Source organism: Rana temporaria, chromosome 10 (assembly GCF_905171775.1).
Source record: "Rana temporaria chromosome 10, aRanTem1.1, whole genome shotgun sequence".
NCBI classification, from domain to species: Eukaryota; Metazoa; Chordata; class Amphibia; order Anura; family Ranidae; genus Rana; species Rana temporaria.
In genome coordinates, this window is record NC_053498.1 from 139,210,550 (window position 1) to 139,229,673 (window position 19,124).

Below are 19,124 nucleotides of genomic sequence, written 5' to 3' on the forward strand. Positions count from 1 at the left end.
AAAAGACATTCTTGATAAAAATCTGCTGCCGCCATCTACCAGGGTTATGAAGATGAAACGAGGGAGGACATTTCAGCAAACAATCATCCCAAACTCAATAAAGACCAATTTTTTGTTTTTAACAAAGAAGATAGGGAAAGCCAATAAAGCACACTAACCTAAACTCCAGTATGACCACCCCGGGGGATTTTATGATTACCTTCAATGCATAAAACGGTAAAAAAAAAAAAACTTCAGGCTTTAAAGCAGAGGTCCACCCAAAAATTGAACTTCCACTTATTTCCCCCCCCCCCCAAATATGGCACCTGAGGGGGGACCTGTTTTTGACAGGTACCCTGGCCCCACTTCCACCAGGCCTTGCCACGGTGTGGTCTGTTAGAAGTCCGGTCCCCTCCTCATTTCTCTGCCGCCAGACCAAAGCATAGTGCGCTTCGCGCATGAACAGTAGAGAACTGGGTGTGAAGTCAAAAGGCTTCACTGCCGGGTTCCCCCTACTGCCACTGGTGGCGGCTGCACCCAACAGCCAATCCGAACATCGGCTGTGGTGCCGACATCGGAGGGCCCCCTAGACAGGTAAGTGTCCATATATTAAAAGTAAGCAGCTGCAGTATTTGTAGCTGCTGACTTCTATTTTTTTGTGAGGTGGGCAGACCTCTGCTTTAACTTAAAGTAATACATATAGGCTTTATTTTTGTGCTATGGTCTTGTAAAAATTACTGACTTTCTCTTTTTTGCAATGCATAGACAAAAATGTTGTAACACAAAAATGTTTTGACTGATATTCTTATTAATAATAATAATAATAATAAAAAAGAAAAAAAAAAGTGGTACTGTGGAATAAAAGTATAATAATTAAATTATAATTGTATTCAATTCTATAAATTTGTCCAGTTTAAACTGACACACACACACACACACACACACACACACACACACACAAAAAAAATTCTGGTACAAAGCATTACAAAGTTCGTTTTTTTTCTATGTTGCGTTTTAATGTAAAAATGTTGTAAAAAGATAAAAAAAAAAAAAAAAAGCCTAAATGGTAACTGAATAAAAAATTTAAAAAGCAGGAAATAGTGGTAGGGGGGGAGGAGTTAATTATGGCTGATTAGGTTAAAATAAGGGTTAATAAGGAATTTTATTGAAAATCTTTATTTTTTTTGTCAGGTTGCTTTAAAGGGGTGTTCTAGTCATTTTTAATGTTAATTCAAAGTCAGCAGCTACAAAAAGTGTAGCTGCTGGCTTTTAATAAACACACACTCACCTGCTCCACGTTCAAGCGACACGCCGGCTGGGGGCTCTGCTCCTCTCCCCCCCCCTCTCCGGCCGGCGTCTTCATTCAAAGTGTGGGCACCTGGCCTTGACAGCTTTCGGCCTCACGGCCGGGCACCCACTGCGCATGCGCGAGCGGCACTGCGCCATCCGATTGGACAGTCGATCGCCTGGGACCTGTCACGTGTCCCAGGCGATCGCCTACAGGGAGGGGCTGCCAAAAGACGATATGACTATTCGCCTTAGCAGCCCCTTGGCGGAAGGAGGAAGTGGGACAGGAAGTCCTACTCCTCCCCCAAAAAAAATTACATGCCAAATGTGGCATGTAAGGGGGCGAGGAGTGGATTAAGCGGAAGTTCCACTTTTGGGTGGAACTCCGCTTTAAGGAGATCTGCACATCGAAGTTCAACCCTTTGATCAGCAGATTAATTTTTTTTTGTTTGTTTATAGCAGCAGCTGTATGTAAACAACAAATCCCGATTTCATTGTGAGAGCCAAGAATTGCAAACAATCAAGAGAAGGGGCGTGGCAGGAGGGGAGGAGGGACTGGAGGCGGTCTCTACACATCCTGTATACCTTGATGTTTTCTGGGCATGTCTGGTTTCCTCAACTGCTTAAAAAGGAACTGCATAATCTGTAATAAAAACATCTTTGCCATTCTGAATCTTCCTTTCAACTACTTATATATATATATATATATATATATATATATATATATATATATATATATACTGCGGTTCTGTACTTGCCAAATATGCTGCAGAAATCTCCCTCCACCAAGTCTGGCTACCTCCATTTTAACTGTGGGCAGCTGGAGCTGCTGCCTGTTCACTTCCTGGATTTACACAAAGGCACTCCTCCAGTTCTCATTGGCCCTCTTATAACTCATCCCCACTCCCTTCCTGGCAAACTCTCACAAGAGTGAGAGAGAGCTGTGCATGATGTCATAAGCCTAGGCTTGAAACATGAAACAGGAATTGGGTTTTATAAGGTATTTACTGACAGGAAAAAAATAAAATGTGTTTTACTATCCAAAAGTTAAAAAAGGGCAAAAGATGGAAAGATGAAAAAATGACTGAAGGCCCGCTTTAAGAAAAAGGTGGCACCTGTATACAGAGAAATCACATTGTGCATGTGAATCCAACTACAGACCAGAACAGAAGTAGTAAAGTACAATCACTGTGCTGCTGCATTACTAAACAGGAAGTGGACATACAAATATATAAAAGATAGATTAAAGATATAAAACACACATAGATCAGGTTATTTATATAATGCATTCAACATTCACATATACTATATATCCTAAAAAAATATAGATTCCTTTTAAAAATCAGTTTTTTGATAAAAGTTTTTTTCACAGCTGCTTGCGGTTACCATTCTTCCCTGAGAATTGGAACGTGGAGAGTTAAGGGGAGCGCTCTGCTTCTTCTGCATACAGACTATTTGCCGTCATTGTGATGGAAAGTGATGGAACGGGACAGATTCAGGAGATTCTCAGACCTCGCCCTGGAAGCGTAGTAAGACGCACTGTCCTGGAAAGGAGAATATACATTGGTTAGCATTGGAGGGTTGAGCTTGAGTTTGTTTGAACCCGGAAGTCAGCTGTCATGCGCCAATTAACTGCAGCTAACGTAGACCAGTGTTTCTCAACTCCAGTCCTCAAGGTGCCCCCAAAAGGTCATGTTTTCAGGCTTTCCATTGTTTAACTGCCTTAGTAATTACCACAGCTGCTTCATCTGAGGGAAATCCTGAAAACATGACCTGTTAGGGCGGCTTGAGGACTGGAGTTGAGAAACACTAATGTAGACAAAGGAGTGGGGAAGCTTGCGACATCATTGACCTTATAACCTCCCGGAGAATTTTTTTTAAAAGCTACAGTCTTGTGAATCAGCAGTGACCAAGTCGATGGCCACACCCCCTGCAACATGTGGTCACCCCACTGTAGTGCAATCAGACAAAACCTACATGAGCGTGACAACTCTGTTCTGAATTCAGGTGCTGTGCAGCATTGTTGCCACCACATCACATCGCATTAGATGGACTTCACCGGCAGGTTCTTGTGGGACTTTGCAGGGAGGTAAGAGGAAATCAAGCACAGGTACACTTATAAGGAAGTGCTGCAGGAAAGTACATTCCTTATGAGAAGCCATAGTTCTATTTAACCTCTTGGCGCCAACAGTAGGCAAATACATGGTCTCTCGGCAGGTGGGCTTTAATGCCAAGCAGGCGCATATTCGCGTACCAGAATGTAAATACAGCTGTGCTTATAGTGTGTGCTCTCCCAGTGGCCAATGGAAAGCTTCAGATAGCTACTTGCCATCAGGAGCTTTCCAATCATGTGACCGCTGTGCCATCCAATCACAGCGGCCACATGATCATAAACCCCACCCCCAGGCATCTGAAACCCCTTAAGGCAGACCAGTTACAGCGGAACAGATCCGGTCGTGTGTAGGCCCGACCGGACAATTGTCCGGCGGATCGGACAGTTTCCAGCGGACAAAAATTTCGTAGCCTGCTAAGAGATCTGTCCGCTGGAAACCTCTCCGTCGGATGTGTTCGGTCGTCTGTACAGACTCACCGGACACGTCCGACCGACCGCCATCCCTCGCATGCATCGTACTGATTCTACGCATACGTGGAAGCATTGAACTTCCAGGGACGCGCACGTCGCCACGTCATCGTCGCGACACGTCACTGCGTTTGTTTTCCGCGGGGCTTTTGGTCTGATGGTGTGTACAGCCATCAGACCAAAATCCGGCAGCGGACATGTCCGATGGAAACGGTCCGGCGGACCGTTTTCATCGGATAATCCGTCCGTGTGTACGAGGTCTAAAGGGCTGGCACCAAGGGGTTAAATAAGTGACCCTCAGTACAGGGGTAGGCAACCTCATCCCTCCAGCTGTTTTGAAACTGCAAGTTCCATGAGATATTGCAAGACCCTGACAATCACAGGCATGACTCCTAGAAGCAGAGGCATGATGGGATTTGTAGTTTCACCACAGCTGGAGGGACGAGGTTGCCTACCCCTGGCCTTAGAAAATCAATTTCACTCTGTTTTAAAAGGTCACTCGTATAATACACATACATACACGCAAGCGCATGGACTTTTAAGTACAGTAAATCCTTGGATTGCGAGCATAATTCGTTCCAGAAACATGCCTGTAATCCAAAGCACTTGTATATCAAAGCAATTTTTCCCATAGGAAATAATGTAAACTCAAATGATTTGTTCCACAACCATTTTTTCATAGGTCCTTCAGTTTCTAGTCCATATAAAAAGATTATAACAACGGGTTAGGTTGTGTAATCATAAAATGTCCATCTACAAATGGAAGCCTCCACAAGAGGATTAGAAGAAAAATCCAGCAGGAGCTCCAGAGTATAGAAGAGAAGAGAGGCGCCTCTAAGTGTAGCAATGTGTTGCTAAATGTTGTACCTTCATTTAGGGCTCTTTCACACGGAGCGGATCCGTATTGATCCGCTCCGTTAGCCCGTTTGGCTCAGCGGGGATTCCTCCGTTAATCCCCGCTGAGCTGTCGGCGGACAGGGCGGTCCCCGCACACAGTGCAGAGACCGACCTGTCTCTCCTCCACTCTCCCCTATGGGGAATCGGATGAATACGGACCGTGTGTCCGTATTCATCTGATCCGTTCCGCCGGACGGAAGAAAAATAGGGTTTTCTTCCGTCCGCAAAGCGGATCTTTGCCGACGCGGATGGTTGCGGACGTTAGCGGATGCATCATCCGCAAACGTCTGCAATCCCATAGGGAACCATTACAAGTCCGTAAACGGACTTGTAATAAACGGACCGTTTGTCCGTACATGTGAAAGGGCCCTTAACCTGCCTGGCGGTCTTCCCGAGTCTGACACGGGGTTAGATTTTCCTGCTGCGAGCGGAAACCCCGTGTCAGACTCGGGCTTGCCTCGCTAGATCCACAGGCAAAGTTACTTACCTTGTCCCTGGATCCAGCGATGCCACCGCGCTGTGTGAGCGAGCAGGACCTCGCTCGATTCACACAGTGCCTCCGTGTGACGCCGATCTCCGTTCCCTGCGACGTTACGACGCACGGGGACGGAGAACGGCGCCAAATTCAAAAAAGTAAACAAACACCTTACATACAGTATACTGTAATCTTATAGATTACAGTACTGTATGTAAAAAAAACACACCCCCCCTGTCCCTAGTGGTCTGTCCTGTGTCATGCATGTCATTTTATATAATAAAAACGTTTCTTTCTCCCTGCAAACTGTAGATTGTCCATAGCAACCAAAAGTGTCCCTTTATGTCAAAAATAGTTTTAGATCAGCTAAAAAACAGCGATAATAAATTATAATCACTTGCAGAATTGTGCGATAGCGATTTGTGGGGAAATTCGTCATAAAAAAAAAAAAATAATGATAGCAACAATTCTGCAACTGAGCAAATTTCAGTGATTTTGATTTGATTACATTATTGAATAATTTTTATTATAATTATATTATTATTTGTTATAATTATTTATAATTATTTATTATATTATAATTTATAATTTTGTTTTTAAAAAAATGTCATACCCGGGATGCCTATTAGAAGCTTGTTTGGTCAGATTTAAGTGAGTTATTTCTAAAAATTACAGACCTACAATATAAAACGCCAAATTTCCTTGCAAATAATGGTACCGCTTTTAGCATGTTTTTTCTGACAGAATCATACCGCCAGGGAGGTTAATGTAACCATATTGCTACACTTAGAGGCGCCTCTCTTCTCTTTTATACTGAGTTGTGACATGACGCTACTCTTATATCAAGACATCGCTTGTATATCAAGGCAAAACTTATTTAAAAATGCTGCTTGTCTTGCAAAACGCTCTCAAACCAAAGTTATACTGTATACAGATAGTGAGAAGCCATAATTTCCATACTCACTGTCAACAGGATAGCTAGGCAACCAACATTTCCAGAAGGGGGCAGAAACAAGTTTTTAGTCTCCAGCAGTAGCTGTAATCTGGCAGCAGTCTTGGTAACAGCAGCAGGCTCTAACCAAGTGGATTTAAATCACTAGGAAAAAGGCTTGATTTAAATTATAATTTTTAAAAAGCAACTGTCATCTCTGTCCCGCAGCGGCTGCTCCTCTGACCCGCTGTGGACTCACCGGCAGTCCCATTCACTTTAATGGGACGGCAGCAGGTGAGTGGATGCCCGCTAACAGGCACTGCCATGATGGATCTGAAATGACAGGTGCTCTTTAAATGCAAGGACTCATCCTTGCTGGTAGTTAGAATCTTTAAATATATGCAAACAAATTCAAGGTTTCCCATTTAGAATAAGCAGCTGTCAGGTTAGTAAAACAGCGATATCAGAACTGATTCAATTCTACAGTTTGTAGTGTACATAGATTTGCAAAACAATGGGATAAAGGAATATTACTAAACTTTGTTTTATCTCATGGTTACTGTGAAATTGTGTGAATGCGTCAATGCAGTGCATGTCATCTCAGCTTGCGGAGCTTGGATTCATTGGATAAGTTTACCAAAAATGTAAATTATTGCAGAATATATACAGCCTCATGCTACTTAACTAAGCTCCATTTCATTCTGAATAAACTGAATTATGAATGCATCTTAAATAGAAAACAATCTTTTGACAGATTTTTTTACTCCAAAAAGGCATTTTAAAAAAAAAAAAAAAAAAAAAAAGAAGATTAATCAGATTTTTTTTTTTAACATTAGATTGGGCCTAATTACGGGAAGCAGAATCGGGTGTTTTTTTTTAATCAATGCAGTACATACCGTTTTAGAGAGAGATGTTCTCTGTGGCTTCCGGGTATGGTCTTTGGGACTGGGCGTTCCTATTTGATTGACAGCCTTCCGACGGGCGCATACAGCGCGTCACGAGTTGCCGAACGTCGGTGCGGCTCTATACGGCGCCTGCGCACCGACGTTCGTCTACTTTCGGAAACTGGTGACGCGCTGTATGCGACGGTTGGAAGCCTGTCAATCAAATAGGAACGCCCAGTCCCGAAGATCATACCCAGAAGCGGCGGAGAAGATCGTTCTCTAAAACGGTAAGTACTGCTTTGATTTTAAACAAAACACCCGATTCTGCTTCACGTAATTAGGCCCAATCTAATGTTAAAAATGTATTTTTTGGGTGAACCTCCACTTTAAATAAAATAAATAAAAATCATTGATTTTTATCCACCCTGGCTCTAACCCATCTCTTGTGACCATTGCCGACTTTAGAGACACAGAGACTGCCTGAAAATGCTGGTTGCCTGGCTATCATGCTGATCCACTAGCATCTGTAATTTCAACTGCTGACATGGAAAAAGTAAGCAGACCAGGAAATTCCCGTCTTTTCAGTGACCAAGAAAGTGCTGAAGCCATTGCAACATTATGACAGCCAGCTAGATAGATGTCTCTCTGTCTCCTTACCATGGTTACATTAGCGGATGAAGCCACAGTCCTTGCGCTGGGTTCTACAGACGTTTTCAGGTCGAGGCTGCTGACGCGGAGGTCGCATGATGGAACGGCGTTTTCCCATCCCGCCAAACAATGCTGAAAAGACAGGAAATTGATTGCTACATTATTTCAACATGCACTTCCCAGCTGGTTACAACATTCTGGACGACCTGTATGGATTATAAGGCTGACCACAGCACCAGCTGAGAAAACACCAAATATCTCCAATATTTACATAAACCGTTCTCTTGGTATTGAGATTGTGACAGGAAAGTGGTTATGAATAGTACAGTCGGCAGCTGCCTGGTCTCCTTTTCCAATGTACAATGTTGGATCTGGCAGACCACTTGCCTGCTATGATTTATAAATCAATTTTGCAGAGACACATTGCTACTTACCGACGGCAAAGCCAAGGTGTCTGTGGGGTCAAAACTATTCCTCCGATGAGCTCTGTACTTGTAAGCAGGGAGCAAGGTAGACCTGGGAATACTGACCCAAAAAAAAAAAAAAAAACAAAAAAAAAAAACACACCAAATAAAGAACCAGATCACATGTTTTGTGAATTACCAAGCAATCCCAATACTATTGAACACCGGACCTCATATATCAAGGTGTCTTCAGAGTGGCATTCAACCCCAAAACAAAGAAAAAAATATATACTGCCGCTTACAAATTCTTAGATGGGATAGCTGGATTTGTTTCTTCTTTTGGGCTTCCCCAGCCTCACCCTTTCATTCTAACCCGGTGATCCAGACGGTGGAAGGGGATTTACTAAAACTAGTGCACTCAGAATCATGTGCGTGGTAGCCAATTCACTTTTAACTTCAGCTTGTTTAATAAAGCTTTGACAACACAACCTAAGGCCTCATGCACACAGGACGTTTAAAAAAACGTCAGCCACGTTCTTGAATAGAGTTTATGGGCATTTTTCCGTGTTTTTTGGCATTTGTTCCCTATAATGTAAAAACGCCTAAAAATGCCAAACGCGGCTAAACGCTTGTTACAGTGTTTAGCCACATGTTTTGTTTTTACAGCTCAACAGCCTCTGCTCCTGAACCCACATGCTGTTTTTTTCTACTACCCCTGAAACGCTTATGTCTCCAAATGTTTGTGTGAATTGGACAAATAGGGGTAGATCCACATACAACGGCGCATTATTGCGCCGGGCGTAGCGCATCTAAGATACACTACGCCGCTGTAACTTCCTTTTTTTGGTTTAAATCCTCAACAAATTTTCCCCTGTAAGTTACGGCGGCGTAGTGTATCTGTTGCGGCGTAAGGGCGCGGAATTCAAATGGAAGTGATGGGGGCGTGTTTTATGTAAATACGTCGCGACCCGACGTAAACAACGTTTTTTTTAAACTGCGCATGCGCTGTCCGTGGGGGGTATCCCAGTGCGCATGCTCGAAATTAACCCGGAACAAGCCAATGTTTACGACGGCGACGCCATTCTACGCAAATTCCTATTCGCGAACGACTTACGCAAACAACGTAAAAAATTCAAAATTGTACGCGGGAACGACGGCCATACTTAACATTAAGTACGCCTCAGAACAGCAGCTTTAACTATACGCCGGAAAAAGCCGAACGCAAACGACGTTAAAAAATGCGCCAGGCCGACGTACGTTCGTGGATCGCCGTAACTAGCTAATTTGCATACTCAACGCGGATTTCGACGGGAACGCCACCTAGCGAAAAATTGCAGCTTAGATCCGACGGCGTACTAAGACGTACGCTTGTCTGATCGATCCCAGATGCCGTCGCATCTTGTTTTGAGGATTCAAAACAAAGATACAACGCAGGAAATTTTAAATTACGCCGGCGTATCAGTAGATACGCCGGCGTAATCCTTTTGTGGACCTGCCCCATAGGCTTTAGAGGCAGTTAAAAAAAAAAAGAAAAAAAGTCAGACAACCCTAACAGCAGCTGTAAATAGGGGGGGGGGGGGGGGGGCGGGGGGTGCGCCTTCCCTCCAATCAGCTGCATCTGCGTATGGCAAGAATCCATGCTCACAGGTGAATCAGGAAGAGAAAATTCTATCATGATGTGCACTTTCTAAACAGTATTTAAAGGTGAAGACAGAAGAAATGCATGTAAAACTTATGTAGGGAGATTTGTTTCATCTCTGTATCATCTGAGGCTGTTCACTTCACTGGGGATATGTGAGGGTTTACATCCACCTTAAGTTCATAACTTTTTGCATAGGGTTCAACCTTACTATACTACAAGTAGCAGACAAACCTGACATAAGCCGGTTCATCCAATGTTGTGCGGCGCCTGCCCCTGCGCTTCTTACAGACAGGACAGGCAGACTCCGCTCCTAAGGGGGATATAAAAAGACGGCTGTTCACCCTGTAGCAGTAAACACCTGAAAGATAAAAAAAAAAAAAAAAAAAAAAAAGGAAGATGTTAGCGGAGAATCTCCAGAGTGTGGATCGTAATTATCAGGACTGAATTCACATACATTGGTGAGTGTCCAGAGTGAGGTCCGGCTCTTCCTCAGATTCAGAGGATTCTTCCTGTCCAGTTCTAGACATAAATGAAGAGACATGTTAGGAAATTCAAGCAGCTAATATATATATATATATATATAAAATCTCGTATTTATCGGGGTATTGCGCGCTCCGGCGTATAGCGCGCACCCCTAAAGTGGACCCGCATTCCTGTGGAAAATAGGATTTTTGTACTTACAGTTTTGGTGTCTTGCGCGGCGTCCATCGGCGGCCTCGTCGGGTCCGGTGTCCGTCTGCGGCTTCGGGTGTCCTCTTTGTCGGGTGCGGCGTCCTCCCCGCTCGTTTCCCGCACCGAGTTTGAATACTGTGCCGGCATATACCGAGCGTACCTGTACTTCCAGGACATTGCTTTAAAAATGTAAGTGTCAGCAGCTACAAATACTGTAGCTGGTGCCTTTTAATATCAGGACACTGACCAGGGCCCCCGCGATGTCGGCACCCCAGCCGATTTCTCAATCGGCTCTTGGGTGCTGCCACCACCATTCCTTGTAAGCAAAACTAGCCGGTTCCCTACTGTGCATGTGTAAAGTGCGCTGCACTGAGGAAAATAAAAGGGGAGAGGGGGGGTTACAAGCAAGCAGAGCGCCACTTTTGGGTGGAGCTCCACTTTAAAAAATAAAACACAAAGAAAACTTACCATGCTGGGATGACAGTCTACCCTCAGTAGGGGGCAGCACATTATTATTCAAAACAATACACAGGATTACCCAGCTAGTCAGCACAAACTTTATCATTTTAGAAAGGATTGGGGAGCGCTGAAATCTAAGATAGGTAAATAATATAAAGAGTCCAAATTTAGGGCTCGTTCAGATGGGCTGCAAAAGCAGCGGGATAAGCCACAATTTAAAAGAGGAGTTTCAGCCTATTGTGTTTATTAAAAGTCAGCAGCTACAAAAAGTGTAGCTGTGGACTTTTAATAATCACACACTCACCTGTCCCACGGTCCTGCGATTCGGCCGTCCGAAGCCTCGGATCTCTCCCTCTCCTTGGCATCACTAGTGTGGGCACCCGGCTATGGCAGCTTGCAGCTTCACAACTGGGCGCGCACGCACTGCACGGCCTTGAATGGCATGGGCAATCTTCTGGGACCTGTGAAATGCCCCAGAAGAGTGCAGGGAGGGAGTGGGGGAGGAAAACTTCCGCTCAGGGGCCCGGGTGCACCGAGCGGAAGTGTGAGCTGGGCATCTGTCAAAACTAGATACCCAGCTCCCATTTCCGCTTGGTGCACCACGGCCCCCGAAGCGGAAGTTAGCCTCTCCCCCTCCCTCTCTGAAAATTTCTGGGACATCTCACAGGTCCTAGAAGATTGCCTGGTCATTCAAATGTGGCATGTTAGGGGGTCAGGAGTCTTTAAAGTTGTTCCACTTTTGGGTGGAACTCCGCTTTAAGTAGATCGTAAACTTATTGAGTAGATATGAAGCAGTGCCCATAATTGCAGCTCCAACCGATGCCCGCTCCAGAACACTCACCTGGATAATAAATCATGAATACATTCCTCTTTGTTGACCCGTCGGAATTCACTGATGTCCGAGAAGAACTCATCCGGTTTATTGGTGACCCCCGAGTTCACTTCCAGCAGACCTGCAGGACAGACCATTATTGAAAACTGGATGGACAAGAAATGTAAAAGTATAACTGGGGCTGTATGATGTAAAGTTTAGGCGAATTTCCCAGTCTGGGAGCCACAGGCATTGTGTAAAGTCACCCATAGAAATCAATGGTTGTACATATATGTATGCAGGTATACATGCACATGTTTACAGACACCCCTGGACATTCTAGGGGTGCATGTCTGTACACATGTGCATGTTTCTTCAAGTACAGTACTTGCTCATTCCGCATTACAGCCACTAATTTCTATGGGCGGCTGTACACCTGTGGTTCCCAGGTGAGGACATACGTCAGACCAACATTTAGCAGAGTCTGTACGTATATGATAACTGGTAACAAATGTTATAATATTTGGTCCAAACAAACTAAAGCCACAAGATACCTGGAGTTAGACTTTAGCATATTTGTATTCACCTGCTATCAAATCATAGCCCAGTAAGGGGTGCCCAGTCCACTGGTTACTATGAGGAGGTGTTGAGCTGGACAGGAAAGTCACACGTCCGTGATCTCTCTGAAAAAAATAAAAGAAATTGGCAGATTCAGAATGATGTACATCCGTCAAAACGCGTCAGCTTGCCAGTACCGCATCACAGTATGTTGGCAACGCTATTCCCATACTGGATTGAGATTGTGGGGGTTGAATTAATAAAACTAGAGTGCAAAATGTAGTGCTGATCAACATGGTAGTCAATCAGCTTCTAACTTTTGCTTGTTCAATTAGGCTTTAACCCCAAAAAATGAAAAACCTGGAAGCCGATTGGTTTCTATGTAGAGCTGCACCATGTATTGCACTCTCCTGTTTTAGTAAATCAACCCCTTAAGGTCATACAACGCCTGTATACATTTATTTTTGCGAGTATCCATTTGGCTGTATGGTTTAGGCGTATGCGCTCTCCTGTGTGCACGTTTGCGCTTATGGGTGGGCCTGTTAAAAAACAAAAACAAAAAAAAAACTAAATTCAGAGAAGAACGGATGTCTCGGCTGGTCACACATACTCATTCAGGATAAGTGTGATGTTCAGCTTCTGGAACGCTGCAAAATCTGGTGTCGGCAGAACTGATGACTTGTTAGATCAGTTCAGAGAAGGCTTCAGGGTGGATCTGCAGATGGCACTTCGGACCATTGATAGGGCCATCTTTAATGCAGAGCAAAAGGGGCAGCTGCCCTGGGTCCAGCCGTCATTGTGGGGCCCAAGGCAGCTTCCCCTTGAGCCCGCACTGCCCACAAATAGTTGATAAGTGGATTCGGAGAAGGCCAATTTTGTTTTTTGCCTAGGGTCCAATCAATATTAAAGATGGTCCCCGACCACTGATCTCAGAGACCCGCAGTGCCTGATGTATATGGGCCTCACTGAGTGGACTGGATGTGGAGACAGCCAGGAGAAGATGATGGGGATAGAAAGGAGGAAAAATAAACAAATGTCTGTATTGTGAGCATATGTGTCTTCACTATAGCGCCTTATTAAAAAGGATTAAAGGCTCAAGTTTTTTTACCTTCATGCATTCTATGCATGAAGGTAGAAAACCTATGTGCAGCAATACTCACCTAAGCCCCATCGCGATCCAGCGATGTGCACGACAGCCACGGCTCTCGAGGGACTCCCACCGTATTGGCAGAGACAAAAGAGGGGTCCATTGGCTCCCACTGCTGTCAATCACAGCCAATGAGGAGAGACAGGGGGCAGGGCCGAGCCGCAGCTCTGTGTGGGAATGGACACACAGAGCAGTGGCTATTCATTTGAGTCCTTTATATCTGCCTGGAGCTCAGCTTTTACACACACTCACAATTCATTGTACCTTGGGGGTTCGATTTGGTGTGACCAGAATAGATTTCGGAGTCCTTGGTTCCTTGGCCCTCATGTTCCCTTCATCCATTAAGTGGTCCACGTACTGCCTGGTGAACGGAGGTGGGTCCCCCTCCAGGTCTGGAGAAACATCTGCCATAGAACTTGCATTGGTCAGGCGTTTCACAGGAGATCGGATTCTTATTACGTCATCACCAGTGCCGACCTTCTCCGATGAACTGTGATGGAGGCCATGAGAGGAGACATCGGTCTGATCGAACGTGGAGCCGAGAGGATCCAATGACTCCACACGACAGGTCCTCTTGGGAGTAGAGTGCCCTTTTCTAGCGAGTGATGAGAAACCGCGGTTGGCCGATAAAGGGGGATCCTTCTTTCTATTTATTCGAGGACGGTCCTTCCAGACCTAAGAACCAACAATGTGCTATTAGATATCTTGGGTAAAGCAAGACGTGTCATATAATGGAGCCAAATACATTCCTATCTGATGGACCAGAATCCTCTCCGGGAGACTCGCTGGGTTTGTGATTTACCAAAAGATAAACAATGAAAGGGGCAATGTGCTAAGTGCTGATGCTAGACCCATCCGAGGTGGCTTCTGATTGGTTGCTGCGAGTCCCTTTTTTTTTTTTAAGCACCAAACCTCTTGATTCAAAAATGTAATTTAAATCTGACCTCCAGCCCTCCCTTCAGTCTTGCACAGTTGTAGCGGCTCCTCTACTGTGCTGAAATAGTTTACTCTGATTTCGCTGCACACGGTGAGCTTCTCACCATGTGCTTCAAAAGCAGCAGCATGTCAGATAGAGCCCGCCTCATTTCCTGGCTGGAGGACACCCAGCATCATCTAACTCTTTCTGGACTATCCCTGGCCTGCCCCTTTTTTTTATTTGGTGTTTAGTTATTTCAACCATAGAGGCTCAGTATCACATGCAAGTGTTACCTACCTACCAAGAGCCAGTCTATTGCTTGCATCAGGGCTGAGGGCTCTAGAGAGGAGAACTGAGGCCGGGTGCTGTGAGGTTCTCAGGAAGCTGTGTACAGCACCCTGCCAGCTCCTCCCACCAGCCATGCTCTGTCTGCATTGGGTAGAGAAGTACAGAGACCCGGCGATGATGTCACTGGGTTGGAAAATGGGGAGGTTATTATTTAAAGTGGTAGTAAATCGCAAAATATATATATATATATATATATATATATATATATATATATATATATATATATATATATATATATATGTGTGTGTGTGTGGTGTGTGGTGTGTGTGTGTGTGTGTGTGTGTGTGTGTGTGTGTGTGTGTGTGTGTGTGTGTGTGTGTGTGTGTGTGTGTGTGTATATAAAATAATTATAAAAAATTGGATGAAAGGTTAACACTAGGAAACGCTTTTTGACAGATAAGTAGTGCATTATATATACAACTATATAGACACAAATGAGGGACAAATGAGGTGGAAAAAGAGGGACTTTGTTTCAAATCAGAGGCGGCTCCTCCAATATCAGAGGCGACCCCTCCAATATCAGAGGCGGCCCCTCCAATATCAGAGGCGGCCCCTCCAATATCAGAGGCGGCCCCTCCAATATCAGAGGCGGCTCCTCCAAAATCAGAGGCGGCTCCTCCAAAATCAGAGGCGGCTCCTCCAAAATCAGAGGCGGCTCCTCCAAAATCAGAGGCGGCTCCTCCAAAATCAGAGGCGGCTCCTCCAAAATCAGAGGCGGCTCCTCCAAAATCAGAGGCGGCTCCTCCCAAAATCAGAGGCGGCTCCTCCCAAAATCAGAGACAGCTCCTCGCTATGGATAATATTGAGCTTGTAAAAAAAATCACAATAGGTGACAGTCACAAGGCTGGCTGTGAGAGAAATATTTAGGTGTCATTACTTCCATACTTGGCTATGAGGGGATAAAGCAATGCCTTACACCTCTCGGCACACAGTCATGACATGGATCTCCTCTCGACGTTCTCACCCTTGCAGTGCCTCCATCTTGGTCTCGGCTCGGTTCAGCTCTGTTTGCAGGATTCTGTTTCCTAAACTGGTCTTGTTTTCTCGCCAGACGTTCCAGGAGAGACTTGTTCAATCTGCGCAGTTCCTCCAGCTCCCCAGAAGTAGACATTTTCTCACATCAGATGGTCTTTGGAAATAAATGAGATTTGACATTTACGACACAATAATGAAACATGAATTCACCAATGTACCGGCACAGCTGCAGCATCCTGTGTAAGGCCCCTTTCACACTTTCGCGACTTGTCCTGCGACTTGAGACTGCAAAGTCGCATGACAAGTCTTACCCCATGATTCCCAATGAGTACCGTTCATATCTGTAAGACCTCAAGTCGCACCGACTTCAAAAGTAGTCCATGCATTACTTTGGTCCGACTTTGATGTGAGTTGAAGTCCATAGACCTCACGTTTACACAGGCGTGCCACAAAATTGCAGCAAAGTCACAGCAGTGTGAAAGGGGCATAACAGAGAAACCCATAGTATATGGAAAAACCTTGAGAAAAAAAAAATATATATATATATATATATATTGTAAACATTGGGGGTTGTTTAGCTCTTCTGGCAGATGCGTTTTGGTGTAGTGAGTCCACAGCAAACAGGCAATTAGTGTTAAGGGCCTGGTAGCCCACGTTTATTAAATGGGGATAAACAAAATAAAAAGTCCATTCATAGGATTCCCACGCAGGGGTTCTTCTCCAATACAGTTCACAAACACAAAATGCCAAGCTTCCTGGCTCCTAGGCTTACTTCAGCCTGGCTGTACCTGTTAAACCTTGGCCCACTCCTGGCCTCAACAGGATTCTCCAGTCTATTGTCTCCCCGACTTCAGGACTTCCTTCAGCCCCTCTTGGACTCACTAGCCACCCCAGGTCTACTAGCCTCTCAGTCCATGGGCACGAAGTCCCCCCCACACAAGGGATGTAGTCTTGCAGGGTAGACAGACAGCTCCCCACACACAGGTCTGCCTTGCAGCAACAGCCAGCTGCACACACTCTACCTTCCTCTCCACTCTGTTCTCACCAGTCCCTCGTTATATTCACCTGGACACACAACCTGCTGGCTAATCACAAGATCTTGACACAGGATTGAAGATCCCATGCCGCCCAAGTCTCTGCAGGATCTCCAAACCACACAGCCCCATCCGAGCTTAGAAAAACCCGGAGAAAGCTGCCAAAACAGTTTTCTCCGTTTAAAAACTATGCTGTGTAGTCCTGCAGTCCGCTGACATGCAGACTCTGTGTCCATTTTTGCTGCGTTTTTATGGTGACCGGGACCCTGACTATTACAATATATATATATATATATATATATATATATATATATATATATATATATATATATATATATAAAAAATGCAGTTGTCATCCGCTGACATGGACTGTATCAGCCTTTCCAAACCAGGATTTCTACAGAGGTTGCTGGAGCTTAGATAAGTTATCACTGCCACCAGTGATCTTTTCAGCTACCTGTAGGGGGAGCCCTCCAATGCAAACCACCAGTGCAGATGGAAGAGAAGAATACAAGTTAATAGTAAGGATAAGCTCTGGCGTGTTCGCATGCTACACGTGCAGAGCCCGCCAGGAAGTGTGCACGGCGCTGCGCTAATCACAGCCAGGGAGACATTGTCCCGATGCTCGGCTGCAGAGATCGGGAAATGTCTCCCTGGCTGTGATTAGCGCAGCGCCGTGCACACTTCCTGGCGGGCTCTGCACGTGTAGCATGCGAACACGCCAGAGCTCATCCTTAGTTATTAGATGGTGGATGGTATTTAACACTATATTAAGTTATAGACTGGCGATGGATGGTATTGCTAGTTATACTAGTTTATATACTGGTGGCGGATGGTATTAGTAGTTTATAGACAGGCGGGGAAAATGATATTGCTAGTTATAGTAGTTTATAGACAGGTGGTGGACGGTATTGCTAGGTTATAGACAGGTCGAGGGCGGCATTGCTAGTTATACTAGTTTATAGACAGGTGGTGGATGGTATTGCTAGTTGTACTAGTTTATAGACAGGGGGTGGACGGTATTGCTAGTTATACTAGTTTATAGACAGGTGGTGAACGGCATTGCTAGTTTATATACAGGTGGAGGATGGTATTGCTAGTTATACTAGTTTATAGACAGGTGGGAGGACAGTATTGCTAGTTATACACAGGTGGAGGACAGTATTGCTAGTTATACACAGGTGGAGGACAGTATTGCTAGTTATACACAGGTGGAGGACAGTATTGCTAGTTATACTAGTTTATATACAAGTGGTGAACGGCATTGCTAGTTATACTATTTTATATACAAGTGGTGGAGGACGCTATTGGTAGTTATACTAGTTTATACATACCAGCCACCATGTTGATAAACCAAAAAATATATATTTAAGCACAAACATCTTGCACGATAATAACAACTTAGTAAAAAGTCAATGAAAAGTTGTATAAAATGCACTCACAGGAGTCAGGGCACACCGGCTCTGTGTTGTGTCAGGTAATCCCGGGTGTAAGGTGCAGCCCTGGCTGGTGGTATAAGGCTGCAGGGACGGGTACTGGGTTACGCTGGGGCCCTCTCTCTCTCAGCACTCCCAGGGTGGTGTTGCTGATTGAACACTTACCTGCAGAGGCTCCACACAGGAACACATGTGAAGCTGCGACAGTTTGCTCTGTGTTTGTATCACGCGCTCTGTTCCTGGTTGCCAAGGCAACAAGTTTGGTGGGCGTATCCTCCTTTTGTTAAGCAGGCTGTGTGCAGGATCATCCCAAATGCCTTCAGGTCACAGGGAGGCCAACAGAGATTGTAAACAATTTGTGTGCATGATACTGCATGGAAGTCCCAGCTGTGATGTCACCATAAACAGAAACACATGTACAGCACCCAGGCACAGGATACAGAAGTTATAGAGCCAGCCAATGGAGTGTACAGACCTCTGGGAGAGAAAGGGTTATACAGAGATCACAGTCACCTACCAGATCCAGCTGCATTGTTCCTCCATGAGATCCTGGCTGCACAATACAGAGCTCTGAGCTCCATTCATAATGCCTGGATCCCAGACACAGGAAGTAGACCACCTCAGCCGAGAGAGTTCTGTCTGCAGACTGGCGCTCCACGTTTGACAGGAAGCATGTGCCCTCCACTCCACTTTTTTTTTTTTTAATGAACTTTATTGTCACAAACATTCAGTAGACACTAGACACAACTGGCGTTAGTGGAGGTCCACATGTTTCCTGTCACCTCTGCATTTCCCTATCTAGGTGCAGAGTGAAGCTCCACTGTCCACAGAAAACATATGGCCTCCACAGTTTTTTTCTTTAATCAACTTTCATTGCCAGAAAGGTGGAGTGGAGGTCACGTGTTCCCTGTCAAACGCGGAGCTCCAGTCTGCGGCCAGACCCCCTTGTGCCTAGGGTGACCACATTTCCAAACTACCATTCAGGGACACCCTCCCTTCACAAAAATCAGCTTGTGTTGTAACGAATCACAGAACAGTGA

At 45.0% G+C, this 19,124-nt stretch overlaps 1 protein-coding gene across 3 annotated transcripts; it reads right to left on the bottom strand.

The window, feature by feature from the left end:
- Window positions 1-2,509: 2,509 nt before the first annotated feature.
- LOC120915684 (migration and invasion inhibitory protein) lies at window positions 2,510-18,745 on the bottom strand. Of its 3 annotated transcripts, none has more exons than XM_040326391.1 (10): window positions 18,602-18,745; window positions 15,604-15,768; window positions 13,640-14,050; window positions 12,257-12,353; window positions 11,701-11,812; window positions 10,183-10,247; window positions 9,960-10,086; window positions 8,117-8,213; window positions 7,692-7,814; window positions 2,510-2,810 (listed from the first exon to the last, which is right to left on the bottom strand). In XM_040326391.1, exons 2-10 carry the CDS (start codon window positions 15,748-15,750, stop codon window positions 2,718-2,720), a joined length of 1,272 nt encoding a protein of 423 aa, XP_040182325.1. In that variant the 5' UTR covers window positions 15,751-15,768; window positions 18,602-18,745; the 3' UTR covers window positions 2,510-2,717. The 3 variants fall into 3 exon arrangements, with proteins under 3 accessions (XP_040182325.1, XP_040182327.1, XP_040182326.1); XM_040326393.1 differs by lacking the exon at window positions 18,602-18,745 and adding an exon at window positions 18,250-18,355; XM_040326392.1 differs by lacking the exon at window positions 18,602-18,745 and adding an exon at window positions 18,091-18,231.
- Between the last annotated feature and the right edge of the window lie 379 nt (window positions 18,746-19,124).